At 35.6% G+C, this 12,500-nt stretch overlaps 2 protein-coding genes across 4 annotated transcripts in view; both read left to right on the top strand.

Annotated features, from left to right (window-relative positions):
* The window catches only part of myo5aa (myosin VAa), an 80,675-nt gene extending 75,815 nt beyond the window's left edge, over positions 1-4,860 (top strand). The window contains 3 exon segments of the mRNA XM_053234710.1: positions 991-1,033; positions 1,036-1,065; positions 1,068-4,860. Coding sequence (XP_053090685.1) covers positions 991-1,033; positions 1,036-1,065; positions 1,068-1,141 — 147 coding nt within the window. The 3' untranslated portion in view covers positions 1,142-4,860.
* Positions 4,861-6,963: 2,103 nt separating this feature from the next.
* The window catches only part of gnb5b (guanine nucleotide binding protein (G protein), beta 5b), a 27,954-nt gene continuing 22,417 nt past the window's right edge, over positions 6,964-12,500 (top strand). For 2 of the 3 annotated variants that reach the window (XR_008301882.1, XM_053234711.1), the window contains exons 1-3: positions 6,964-7,045; positions 7,571-7,721; positions 11,560-11,671. Coding sequence is in view for 1 of the 3 variants with exons in the window: in XM_053234711.1 (XP_053090686.1) it covers positions 7,596-7,721; positions 11,560-11,671 (238 nt within the window). In the remaining 2 variants the exon portion in view is untranslated. Of the gene's footprint in view, positions 7,046-7,570; positions 7,722-9,257; positions 9,365-11,559; positions 11,672-12,500 lie in introns of those variants that run through there. The other variant, XR_008301883.1, reaches the window with a different exon arrangement.

Genomic DNA, 12,500 nt, shown 5'->3' with positions numbered 1-12,500 from the left:
ACAGAGAGCCTTCTTTCTCTCTACTATGCTTTCTCTCTTAATATCCCTGAAGATCTTCCAAAGCTAGTGTGATTACATGTAAGAGATCTTGCTTTTAAGCTCAATCTTGGATTTCTGACTACATCCTGGATTTCTGTAAGAAGTGGATCTCCTTATATAAAATGCTTTTGCTGGTTCTGGTGGACTTGTATCTGACTCCGCTCGGCTTAGTGTCTGTGTAGGTCACTTAGACCATTGTGAAGATGGTGATAGACTTCCTCCTTCAAAACCATTAGGTGTTCATGTCCAAAAATGTTTTATGTCCAAAAGGCTGGCTGGTGAATCAGAACAGTTTGCTGAATCATCCTCAGTGCTTTGCTAGATCTTTCTCCTTGATGTGTGCCCTCACCTTATTTGGAGAGCATCCTTCCCTTAGGCTCCTTCATAACATTTGCTCAAGAATGTTCCAGTATCAGCACTTCTTTTGGTTACGGCAGCATAGTCGTGACACCTACCTTTGTTAACTGCTACTCCTGCTGCAGACATATTGTTTGACTTGAAACACTGTTTTGGGATTTGCAAGCAGCTAGACTTTTAGATGAACTTCAAGGGGAATTCAAAGGAGGTGTTTCCGTAGAGGGCAAGAGTGCTGGTCAACCAACTTCGCAGACCTAACCATCTTCTGACTCTTCACAAAAGACTGGCGAGTCTTGAATTTTCAAGAAAAGCTTCAGCTGTCTGTTTTTCTAGCTTCTTCTTAAACTTTTGCCAAAGCACTGCTAGTGAAGCTGTTCTATCTCCAACTCAATCTTTGCTCTGGTTCTTCAAGTTCCTTGAAATTGAGAATTCTTTTATTTTTTGGTCTAAGGTTGGTTCCAAGAGCGGTGAGTAGACAGAGAGCCGCAGCGCTCTTCCTCGAAATGGCCATCAGTATTAAATACCGTGGTGTACGGTATAATAAATTAGCAGCACATGCCTGTTGATCTCACACCGTCTTTCTCTCTTTGCCAGAATCGCCTGAGGGATCGTAAGGAGTCACCTCAACTCCTCCTCGACACAAGATTATCTACCCTGTGACGTTCCCGTTCAACCATCCTCCCTCAACTTGGACACCATTCAGATCCCTACCAGCCTCAACCTGGGATTCCTCACTCGCGTCTAAGCCCTGGCAATCATTCCTCCTCAGCCAATCACGTCAGGCACTGAGATAAAGAGGAAATGATGTGTGGACTAAAGCGTCTACATCCTCACACAATGAATACGGTGGAACAGACTTCATGTAATGTTACGCACACGCAAGCACACACTCTGAATCCTCAGTCCTTGCTCATCCAACACTGGAAAATTACACATTTCAAATGGGAATGGTCCATATCGTAAAGAGCAGGGGGGAGTCTGGGGCGGGTGGGCGGGTTAACAGGTCAAAATCTGTTCCTCCTATTGGTTTAATCACAGTTGATTCTCTTTGTACAGTCAAATTGCATAGATATCTAAGATTAAGTATGACGCTGGGATATTTTATTTATTGCTCTAGGCCGTTCTCACTCATCGCTTCAGCTCTTTTCTTCAGATAGTGGTTGTTTCCAGATCTTGGACAATCCGACCAGGAAGTAAATAAAACATATGTAGTCCTCTATTTATGTCCATATCAGATAAATAATGTAGAGTAATTTTTAAAAAGGCGCTACACTCATGTCTGTGTGATGTAGATGTTTATTTGTTAGTAGGCCGTGTGCCTGTAGTTTTAGCTAGATAGATAGTTGTGTCTTGTATGATGATGACGACGATGATGATGACGACGATGAGCAACCTGCACTGTTTTTTTTTTTTTTTTTGGAAGCGAGAGCCTTCAGTCCTCAGCATTCCCACATTCTTCATTACTCTAGATCTAAATATCGGCTTCAAAAGGTCTAGAATTTGGGGAATTTTGTTCCGTTCCACCTCATTTTACCTTGCGTCCTGATTTTGCAAAATGACAGACATCGATCAATTTGAAGAGCGTATGTTAGATGTGATCAGCCAATCGCACACTTGCTCATAAGAAATCCCAGCAGGCCGTTCTTTTCACCCCTGCGGTTTTAACATCCTGCTAAATAACGATGCAACTATGGCAGGTTTGTGAACGCTGCTAATTGTCTTTTGTTACAAAATATTATAGTTCGTTAGTTAGATAGCTAACATTATGTTATCGCTCTAGTAGCAGCAGCCATATTGTGTAATTAAAACCAGCATTTCATGCTAAGCATTGTTAAGACAAAGAAGACTTCTGATGTCATGTGATCAAGATTGCAATTGGTTGATCAGAGTTAACTTAAGCTCCGCCCACATTAACCCAGGGACATGTATCAAAATGAGGATGTATACACTACGGCGGTAACGATAAACAGGGCAAATCTCTCCTCTGCTTTGTTTTTCTTTTTTTGATTTGAACGTTACAGTTTGTTTGGCACATCTGGTTTCCGTTTTTTAATTGTATGAATTAAAGCAAATTAATTTCTTACAGTATTACAGAATTTAAACCTGTTCACTACGACAGCATGGTCCGTTAAACTGTATTAATGAATAATTATAGAAAGAAAATAATGTAATATAGGCAGGGCTTGTTTTGTTTGTTTATTTGTTGTTGTTTGTTTGTGCCAGAGAGACCAATGAGCAAGAACCATAATCCAAAATCCAAAATAGCGCACACACACACACACACACACACACTCTTAACGCTTGCCATTAAATGCCTTACTCTGTTCAGCATTAGTGGGTTTCATCGCATCCTTCTCCAACATCGACCGTCAGTTGATCACTAAAGTGAAGGTGAAGTTTTTCGTCATGTTCGTTTCACGAGTGTGAGTTCGCTCTGCTGTTTCGGGACCATCTATGTGTCGTGGGGTTTTTATTTTTCGTTTCATACGTAAACTCAAACTCAGAAGAGGTGAAATTCTACTGGAACAAAAAAAAAAGTATAAAAGAACTGGATGCTGAAGTGTTAGTATTGTGTAATATTTATTGTTTACTACATTTCAACTGATCACGCCTTACTCTGGAGTAGAAACGTTCGGGTGACATCATTTCCTGTTGTCTTTCATTATCACTAAGAGTCTGATTTCCTGTGTAAAGCAGTGATGAGTTGTTGTAAGTTAATAATGTATTTTTATGCACTTTCGGTTATTTTCTTGGGAGAGAAAACTTTATTTAGGGATGCGCCAATCCGATAACAAATATCGATATCAATACTCCAATCAGATGCACTGATGAATTTTAGATACGTGTCATAAACGATCGACACTTTTCCTATATATTTATGCAAAATAGTTTAGCTAGGATTGTCATTTACATCATCATTAGCTGAAAGAGAAGAATAACAATCAGGACACACAGCTTTTAAACAGTTTCATGGTTATTAAATGCTAAGTACCTTTGCTAACTGCTCAGGTTAAGATTAAAAAATAATGAAGCGATTATCAGATGATAGTCAGCGCTCTAATATCTAATATCATATCTTTTTTTTTTGGATTGTGCATCCCTGGTTTAAGTATTCGTTCATATTTTTGGTTTACTTCACTTGTTTGTGTGTTTTTTTTATATATATATATATATATATATATATGAAGCCTTACCTTACCTTGGAATGAACAATCCCGTTGACATCATTTCCTGTTTGCCGATTCCTAATGTTGTAAACAGTGCTGCGTTGTTGTAGTTCGATATGCACTTTTAGCTATTTGCTGGAGAAAAATAAAAACAATGTTATTCACTTTATCCTGTACAGTACAGTCAGCTTGGACGTTTGTGCCATTCATAGCAAACGCCATCCGTTCATCGAGACACGTTTGCTGTGTCTTTGCATAACGGTTGCGTAACGCTAAAGTCGTGACTGAAAGCGAATGTGCTAAACAAACACACATCAGACACCGAATATGGAGTTATAGCAGAATCACCAGAACATTAAAAAAAATCCTAAATTTGTGTAAAAACATGTAAAGGCTGAAATTGTACTTATTTAAAAAATATTAGGTTTAAATTCATCACTGATGTTCAGCAATCATATTAAAAAAAAAAATTCAAGCAGAAAATTCATGTTATAGAAATTCAGGTGGGAAACATTTTAAGGGAAAATATTCCAGGCATTCAGGAAAAAAGTAATTAAAAAATAAAAATAAAGTTTTCTGTACCTGGTGTGATTTCACTGAATATTTATCACAGGTTTTTTGTTGTTGTTGTTGTTGTTGTTTTTGTTGTTTTTTTTCACAACTATGAAAATATAAATTTTAACCTGCTTAATTTTTTAAAACACATTTCACATTAAAAACTTTCTGGCATCATTTGAAATTTTTTAAACACATCAAAACATGAGTTCTGGTGAATCTGATTCCACTCCATATAAACGTTTTGGGTTGATCACTACGTTTGGGGTTAGAGAGAAAAAAAAAGGAAAAGAAAAGAAAAATAGTTTTTAACTGAAATTTCCTCTTACCCATGTGTCATTGCCTTTTAAACCACCATACTGCATTACACTGTAGTGTGTACAGGTGTGTGTGTGTGTGTGATCCCCAAAGACCTGCTGAATTAGTTGCACTAAGTCCATTATTTTCCTTTTCTGACTGAATGAGAGCGCTGTGTAAAGTAAAGTGTGTCACGTCGGATCCGCTGTACAGTTCATTCACGCCTGTATAAAAGCGTAGTGTTAGGTAACATCGTTAGCGCTGACAGAAATGCTAATCGTCTCCTGAACTGTAAAAAGTGAGTCCTGCTGAAAGCCATGTGGGAGCGATCGTCTCCTGAGGTTCATCTGAAGACGAGAGGAAACGTTGTTAAGTCTCTGTAGCTGTAATGATCACGTACAAAATGTCCGAACCTGTTCGAGTCAAATAAAAGAAATAAGCACCACATGTTGGGTCTGTTGTTTTTTTCTTCTTTATGTAGCTCTATCTTTGAGTGAGAGGATGAATAAAGTCATTTATACAGTGTAAATACTGTACATATACACTGTTTTTACTTTTTTTTGTTAGCCAACTAGCTACCATGTGCTAACCAGATAAGATTTCTGAGTCATATTCATCACTAATGCTAGCCAGCTAGCTAATATGAGCTAACATGACAGGATTTCTGAGAAGCTTTATTTATAACTAATCATAATCTGCACTCTTGAGGCTAGCTAGCTAACATCAGCTTTTGTGACAGGGTTTTGAAAAACATTTACCTCAAATTCAACCATAAATTAAAAAAAAAAAAACAATTGTAAAAAACAGTTTTGTGTTCATATGTGTGCTTCAAAACACCAAGATATGAACCAGTCTGGCTGGGAACCAGTGTGAACCGGTTTGAACCAGTATAAACCGGTCTGAACTGGATTTCAACTGACACATAGACTATAAGATTAAAGTAATGTGCTTAAGTATATAAGAAATAATTTTAGAAACATTATAAATGTTTGTATTTCTCACTAACAGCTAGCATGAGCTAACATGACAGGATTTCTGAGAGGATCTTTAAACCCATAATTATCTTTAGAGCTAACAGTTTGACTAGCTAGCTGGCTAATATAAGATAACATGGCATTATTTCTGAGACGATCTTTAAAATTATATTTATTATATAAATGTTCATAGTTTTCACTGCTAATGCTAGCCGTAAGTCCTCTGAGAGGATTTAAAGTTAATGTTCACAATCCTCCTGCTAGCCAGATAGCTAACGTGATGATATCTAAGAAGCTTTTCAACTCAAGGTTTATAATCTGTAGTGCTAATGCTAGGTATCTGGCTATCATAAGAGAATTTTCTGAGAGCCCTATTCATAAATGTTATTAAAAGTATTTGCTGCCATAAAGTGCTGTAATAAATCATAAATGTTTATTGATTTTAACATTTACTAATGCTAGCTATCCATTATTAGCAAATCCGCCAGGATTTATGTCATAATAGTTCATCATTTGTAGCGCTAGTCAGAGCTACACGACATTAGCTAATCTGACAGGGTTTAGGATTTCTGACAGGATTTTTATTTTTGTATTTATAATTAATAATCTGCTCTGCTAAAGCTAGGTAGCTGGCTAACATGATCTAGCAATCTTTAAAAAAATACTTAAAGTGCAACAATAAATAAATAATGTTTACACAGCATTTAAAAACACCCAAATATGAACATGTCTGAACAGTAGACCAGTCTATACAAACATTTATTAAGTACAGCTACTTTACATGGATTTTTGTTGTCGTTGTTGTTGTTGTTTTTTCTGTCTTCAGTTTTCTTCTTATTTCTTAATTTAGTCTCCCATCTGTCAGTCAGCTACTAATCGGGGCTATCTGCCCTCTTCCACATACATGAGAGAGTAATGAGAGAGTATTTTTTTTAGTACAAACTTTGTTAAAGATGTTTATTTTCTGGCTTCTACATTATTGATTCAGTACAAAATCATTTTAGATTCCAAACATTAGTTTTCCAGCACAAAAGTAAATGTTACAGAAAAATGTTTGTATGTCAGTAAAGAAAGCAGCAGATTCCATAAGAGACACTTTTCAGATAAAAACATAATGAAGGCTGCTGGGTTTCGCTGCAGAAATAAGAAGCGAGTCGACAGTCAAAGTCTCCAGAAGAACTGTGGCTGCTTCTGCAAGATGCTCAGTAACACTTCCAGCTCATTTCCTTATAAAACTGCACACACTGCACCTCAGATACTGTTTTATTTATTTAAAGTGAAGGATCGTCACATTAAATACTGACTTTGTTTCATTTATTACTGTTTACTGCTCTTTATAGGATTTTTTTAATGTAGAAACATTTAATTTCATTATTTTTGAAGGCATCTTTGCTTTGCAGCATTTCTTTGCATTCTACACAGTACTGCATATGTATATATATATATATATATATATATATATATATATATGTGTGTGTGTGTGTGTGTGTGTGTGTGAGAGAGAGAGAGAGAGAGAGAGAGACTGGCTGCTATTTCAGGCTATAATACCTGCACAATCTTCTGTAAGGAGATTAGTGTATCTGTCTCTCAGCGTCTCTAACAGCTCACACACACACACACACACACACACACCTAGAGACAAAGCTCGCTTGTAAGGTAAGCTAACATTTTATCAATCGATACTTTTACATCTTAACTGATATAGTGTTGATTTTATGTTATAGTTTGTCTGGTATTTGGATACAGAACTGAAATGATTTAAATCTTTATTAAGAATCACACAGAATAACACACATTCACTGAGTCCTGTAAATTATTCCTGTTTTATTTCTTTAAGGTTCTACTTGTGCAAAGAGGAAAATAGTTTTAAATAGTTTTAGAAATATAAATGCTATCTATTCCAACATGTCTATTTAGACAAAAAAATTTAGTTAATAAGTAATAAAAGCGTAATAATAGTCACCAGTTTAGCATCCATGTGTTCAGTGTTTTAAACAGACTCTATAAAATGGAGGAAAGAGCTAAAAACTGTCGTCACGCAGTTTAATGTTAACATAAGACTCTGGAAGGAGGGCGTGGCTTAAAGTTTGGAGGCGGAGCTATAAATTAGAAGTGATTCAGGTGAAAAAATAGTTCCAGATTTGTATATTTTTTTTATGTGTGTGTGTATTCTGTATCCAGGACCGTCCTCATTCCCCTCACCAAGATGTGTGACCAGACGTTTTTAGCGATCACGTTCGGCGCCTGCGACAACTGCAGCCAGAACAAACCTCTGATGAACGTCTACCTGCAGAACGAGCCGGTGAACTACTGCTCGCTGTGCGTGGAGAAGGTACGACGTGTTTCAGACGTGTTTCAGACGTGTTTCAGACGTTCCTGCAGGGTTCCTGTGTTTATTTCTCTTTTCAGAAAGTAGCACATTAATCACGCGGGTGCAGAAAGAAGGAAATTTACACGTGTAGTTTTAAACACTTCACATGTAGTGAATGTGTTTTTATTTTTTCTTTTCACATCATTATGATATTTAACATATGATTCATTTATTTTGATTTTCATGATTTTATTTTATTTATTTATTTTTTTTACACGATTCATATATTCTCATATGTAGTATTATTTTTACACATTTTTAAAAAATTTTTTACATGATTTTTTTTACGATTCATTTATTTTCATGTGATTTTTTTTTCAACATGATACATTTCACATGTTTATATATATATATATGTAATCATTAAAAAAACCATATATATAAACAAACAAAATATATATATAGTTTGTTTGTTTGTTTGTTTATATATATGATTTTTTAATGATTATCTTATCCATCACTTGCAATTAAAAAAAAATGAATTTATTTTTTCATTATTAATTTTAAACTTTTTTCTTTTTTTTATGTGCTTCACTTATTGAGTTATGATTTATTTCATGATTCATTTACTTTTCACATGAGATATTTTTTCACATATTTATTTGTTTTTATATTATTTTTACTTTTCATGATTCATTTATGTTCACGTGTGGTTTTAATTTAAACATGATTCATTGATTTTTTTTGTGATTTGATTATTTTTCTCACAATTTATTTATTTTCTCATGATTTTTTACATTGGAATTTTGCATTCATTTATTTTTCACATTTTTACATGATTTATTTTCATGTATAATATTTTCACTCATGATTCATTTATTTCACACGTCCATTTTTTACACGATTTATTTATTTTTAAAGTAATTTTTCACATGTAATTTTTATTGTCATGGTTGTTTTTCACATTTAATCACACATTACTCACATAATCACATGCGAAATGTTTGTGACTTTCCCGTAAGGCGCATTCTCTTCGAATGGTGACAGGAAGTCCTGTCCTGATAATAACACACACACACACACACACACACACACACACACACAAATGGCCTCTTTAAAAATAACCCTTATCTTATCAGCTCATGTATAACACATGTACACAGAGCTACTTTATAAGCACTCCTTCACCTTTTTAACATTTTTACGTCTTTCCAAAAGTCTGCAGTTTTGAATTTATTCTCATTTTTATTTATTTTTATTTTTATCACCGCACATTTTTATTCCCATAGCTGCATTAGAGATCCTGATTCCTGCATCCACTGTGGGTTTAGATTAGCTGGACTGAACCATTAGCTCTGTTCAAAACAGGGGGATTTTTAATCCTCAAGATCCTGAGTACTCCTTTATAAATAAAATTCACTCTCTCCACCTTTTACTTCAGCAATATCACTGCATAACCAAATAATGTAGAAAATCAAATTAGAGATCAAAACTAGTGCTGAATATTTAAGATATATTTAAAGATCCTCCCTGATTTTGTTCTGGGATTGGTCCGGTCCACTCTTCTCTCCACGCGCTGGAGTGATATCAGGTGTAAGTGCATGGAGCAAATTCAGAGCAGGGCTTCAGAAGCATCACTTTAATGCACTGTTTAAAAAGAAAAGGTATTTTTTTAAAGATATATTCCACACTTCAACTATTTTTAAGATTAGCATTCTTAGATTCTTAGATTGTGTGTTCTTTGATGCTGGTGTTTGTTTGTTTGTTTGTTTGTTTGTTTGTTTGTACTGTAGATTTGTGGTGCTGTGTGACAGTGGGCTCTGAAGGACACAGCTCTCACTCTTGTTTTTTTGTTTTCATTCTTATTTTATTTCATTTTTTTAAAGATGCTGTGTCAAGAAACAGACTTTAAAATTGTTGCCTGGAGTTTTGTCCTTTAATTGATTTGATTTTAATCGTTTGCTGGTTTTTAAAAAGCAGATGAGAAAAGCCAGAGGTTTGAAAGGGACGTATCTTCTTCTCCTTTCCCCATTCCACCTTCTGCTTTTTTTTTTTTGTTGTTGTTTATTTAGACGTCACACTTTTAAAGAAAAAGCACTTTAATGTTGTCGTGTGGTGTTTTAAAGCTGACCTGGGAGAAGGTCGGTTCTACCAGACGTGTGGTGGAGCACTGATGAGGATGCAGCTGGATTTGTGTTTGTTTTTCATCTTTAATTCTTTAAATCTTTTAAATGCATAATGTTCCAGAAACACGGCTTTTAATTTTGTTGATTTGTGTGTGTTGTTTGTTTGTTTGTTTGTTTGTTTGTTTTTTATCATTTATAAGACATTTAGTCACTTAATGCTGTAACCCTGAAGCTGCTACATCTCTTTCTGGTGATTTGTAGTTTGGAGAGAGAGAAAAAAAGTTATTTTGTTTTTTTCAGAGATGGTTTTAATGTTTTCACCTGGCGTTTTTATTCTTTCTGAGAAGATTTAGCATTTATCACTGCTAATACTAACACTACAGACACTGCTGCAGCTCCTTGGTGATGCCAGGAAACACTCGTGAAGTGATGGTTTGGTGAATAACGTGCGTTTTCTAATTATTTCTATTATTTATTTTTTTTTAAATCACGTACCAGAAAATATTTGTCACAATGAGGTTTAAAATTGTATTAAACTTTGTAAATGCACGGTTTTGAGTAACTGGCCCTGTAACATTACAACTGTAGCTTCTGAGTCACAAGAGAAATATAATATGGTTATTTATTTGAATTGTAGTGTGTATATGTGTGTTGTATTGTCTGATATTTATGTAAACTGGCTAAAGTTTGGCGAGGCGTCTCTCATGAACGTACAGAAATTTTACTTCCTGCTCTTGTGTGTCATTCCGTGATGTTCAGAGGGAAAGTTAAATCTTACTGTCCCGAATTTTACACACAATCTTACACACCATGTCTACTTACTTACATTGCAAGTGTTGTGTATTTGCACTTTGTATAGTCTTGTGTACTGTTATGTGTTGCACCACGATCCAGGAGAAACGACATTTCATTTCCAGCTATATAAAGGAATGACAGTGAAATTCCACTTGACTTGACAGACATGTACCACAACAGATCATTTAAAAATGTTTCATTTTACTAAATAAAATAAATAAACCTCCCGTCAGCTGGACTTCGTTGTTGCCTTGCTGGAACATGTTTTGTTTTTTGGTTTTTTGGGGAAATCTATTTGATTTGTGACATCTCAAATCCCAAACACTTGGCCATGTTACATCAGGCGTTCAGGGATTTGAGACGTCAAGATCCTAATACTTTTCCCACTGAAAGTATACAGTCTGACTTCTGTGCAGAAATAGAGACAATATCAACAAAATGGGCTTGACATCTAACCAAGTAATGAGCGATCTATCCGCTTATGAAATCCTGAGACAGAGGATGTCTTAAGCAGATAGATAGCTCATTACTTTGATAGATGTCAAGCCCATTTTGTTGATATTGTCTCTATTTTTGCACAATATTCAGACTATAGCCTCTGGCGTCTACACCACTAGGGGGCGCTGAACAAACACTACAAAACTTGAACATTTTTTTTTTGCACATTTTATCTTTTATCTTTTTTGTGGCATGCAAAGAAAATGACTTTATAATGAGCCTGTTTGTGACATGGTTTAGAGCAAAGGCAGCTCATATGAATTACTTTTCCTTAATTTTTTTTCCTTTTTTTAAAAAAAAAAAAAATACTGAAGCAGGAAAATGATTTTGCTGTCTGCGTTTTTATGCCTTATGGGAAATTTAAGCATCCAGAACATCATGATTCTTCTATACTGCACTCTAACCAATCTCTCTCTCTCTCTCTCTCTGTGCTTTTAAAGATGGCGTGTCAGGGTCTGGGGAAGGGGGAGAGCGTGGCCTCGCTGAAGGTCGAGGCGGAGAGTTTAAAGGTCAAACTGGAGCAGGAGCGAGCCAAACTGCACGATGCAGAGCGTGAGTATCAGAGGCCACATCCCAAACCGCCCTCACATAGTGCACTAGACGAGGGCTATAACAGCTGCATCAACAGAGTATTCAGGGTCATCAGATTCATATTTCTATTAAAATGGTTTACTCTTTATCTTTTATCATTAAGAACTTATATATTTAATGTATGTATTTATGTTATCGATGTAGAAGTAGCATGTAGTACACTTCTAAGGGTGCTAGGGAGATTCCTCTACTACTAGCTATCTTATTATCAATGCTTTGCTTAATTTACTGCCACTGCTGCTACACTCTCAGCAAAAAAGCTTTCTTCAAAGAGTTCATTGGATAGTTAAGGGCTCATCTCCATGTCTTGCATAAGTATTGACCCCCCCCCCCTTGAACTTTTCCACATTTTGTAGTGCTACAAACTGGAACTGAAATGGACTTAATTGAGATTTTATATCATGACTCTACACAAAACAGCACACAATCCTAAAGTAGGGCAAAATATCGCTCAAATTATTTACAGAAATAACCCACCATCGCCATAGTGAAGCATGGTGGCGGTAGCATCGTGTTAAGCGTTACTCTTGTGCTCTTGGTTGCTTCTCTAAATAATCCCCTCTTTACCTGCTCACTCACTGACCTTTGGTGGACAGCCTCCTGGTGGTTATGTTGTTTTCTTTATATTTTTTAATAATGGGTTTAATGTTGCCTTTTTTTTTTTTTTTTTAAGGTATGTTCTCTAACAAACTCTCCCAGGAACAGGTGTAGTTATATTAAGGTCACATGACACTTGACACTTGTGATTTCATTCAGCTAATCATGTGACTTCTGATGACACCAAAATTAA

Source organism: Pangasianodon hypophthalmus, chromosome 6 (genome assembly GCF_027358585.1).
Source record: "Pangasianodon hypophthalmus isolate fPanHyp1 chromosome 6, fPanHyp1.pri, whole genome shotgun sequence".
Lineage (NCBI taxonomy): Eukaryota > Metazoa > Chordata > Actinopteri > Siluriformes > Pangasiidae > Pangasianodon > Pangasianodon hypophthalmus.
The sequence above is the reverse complement of the archived record's forward strand: the minus strand, read 5'-3'. Positions and strand labels throughout refer to the sequence as shown.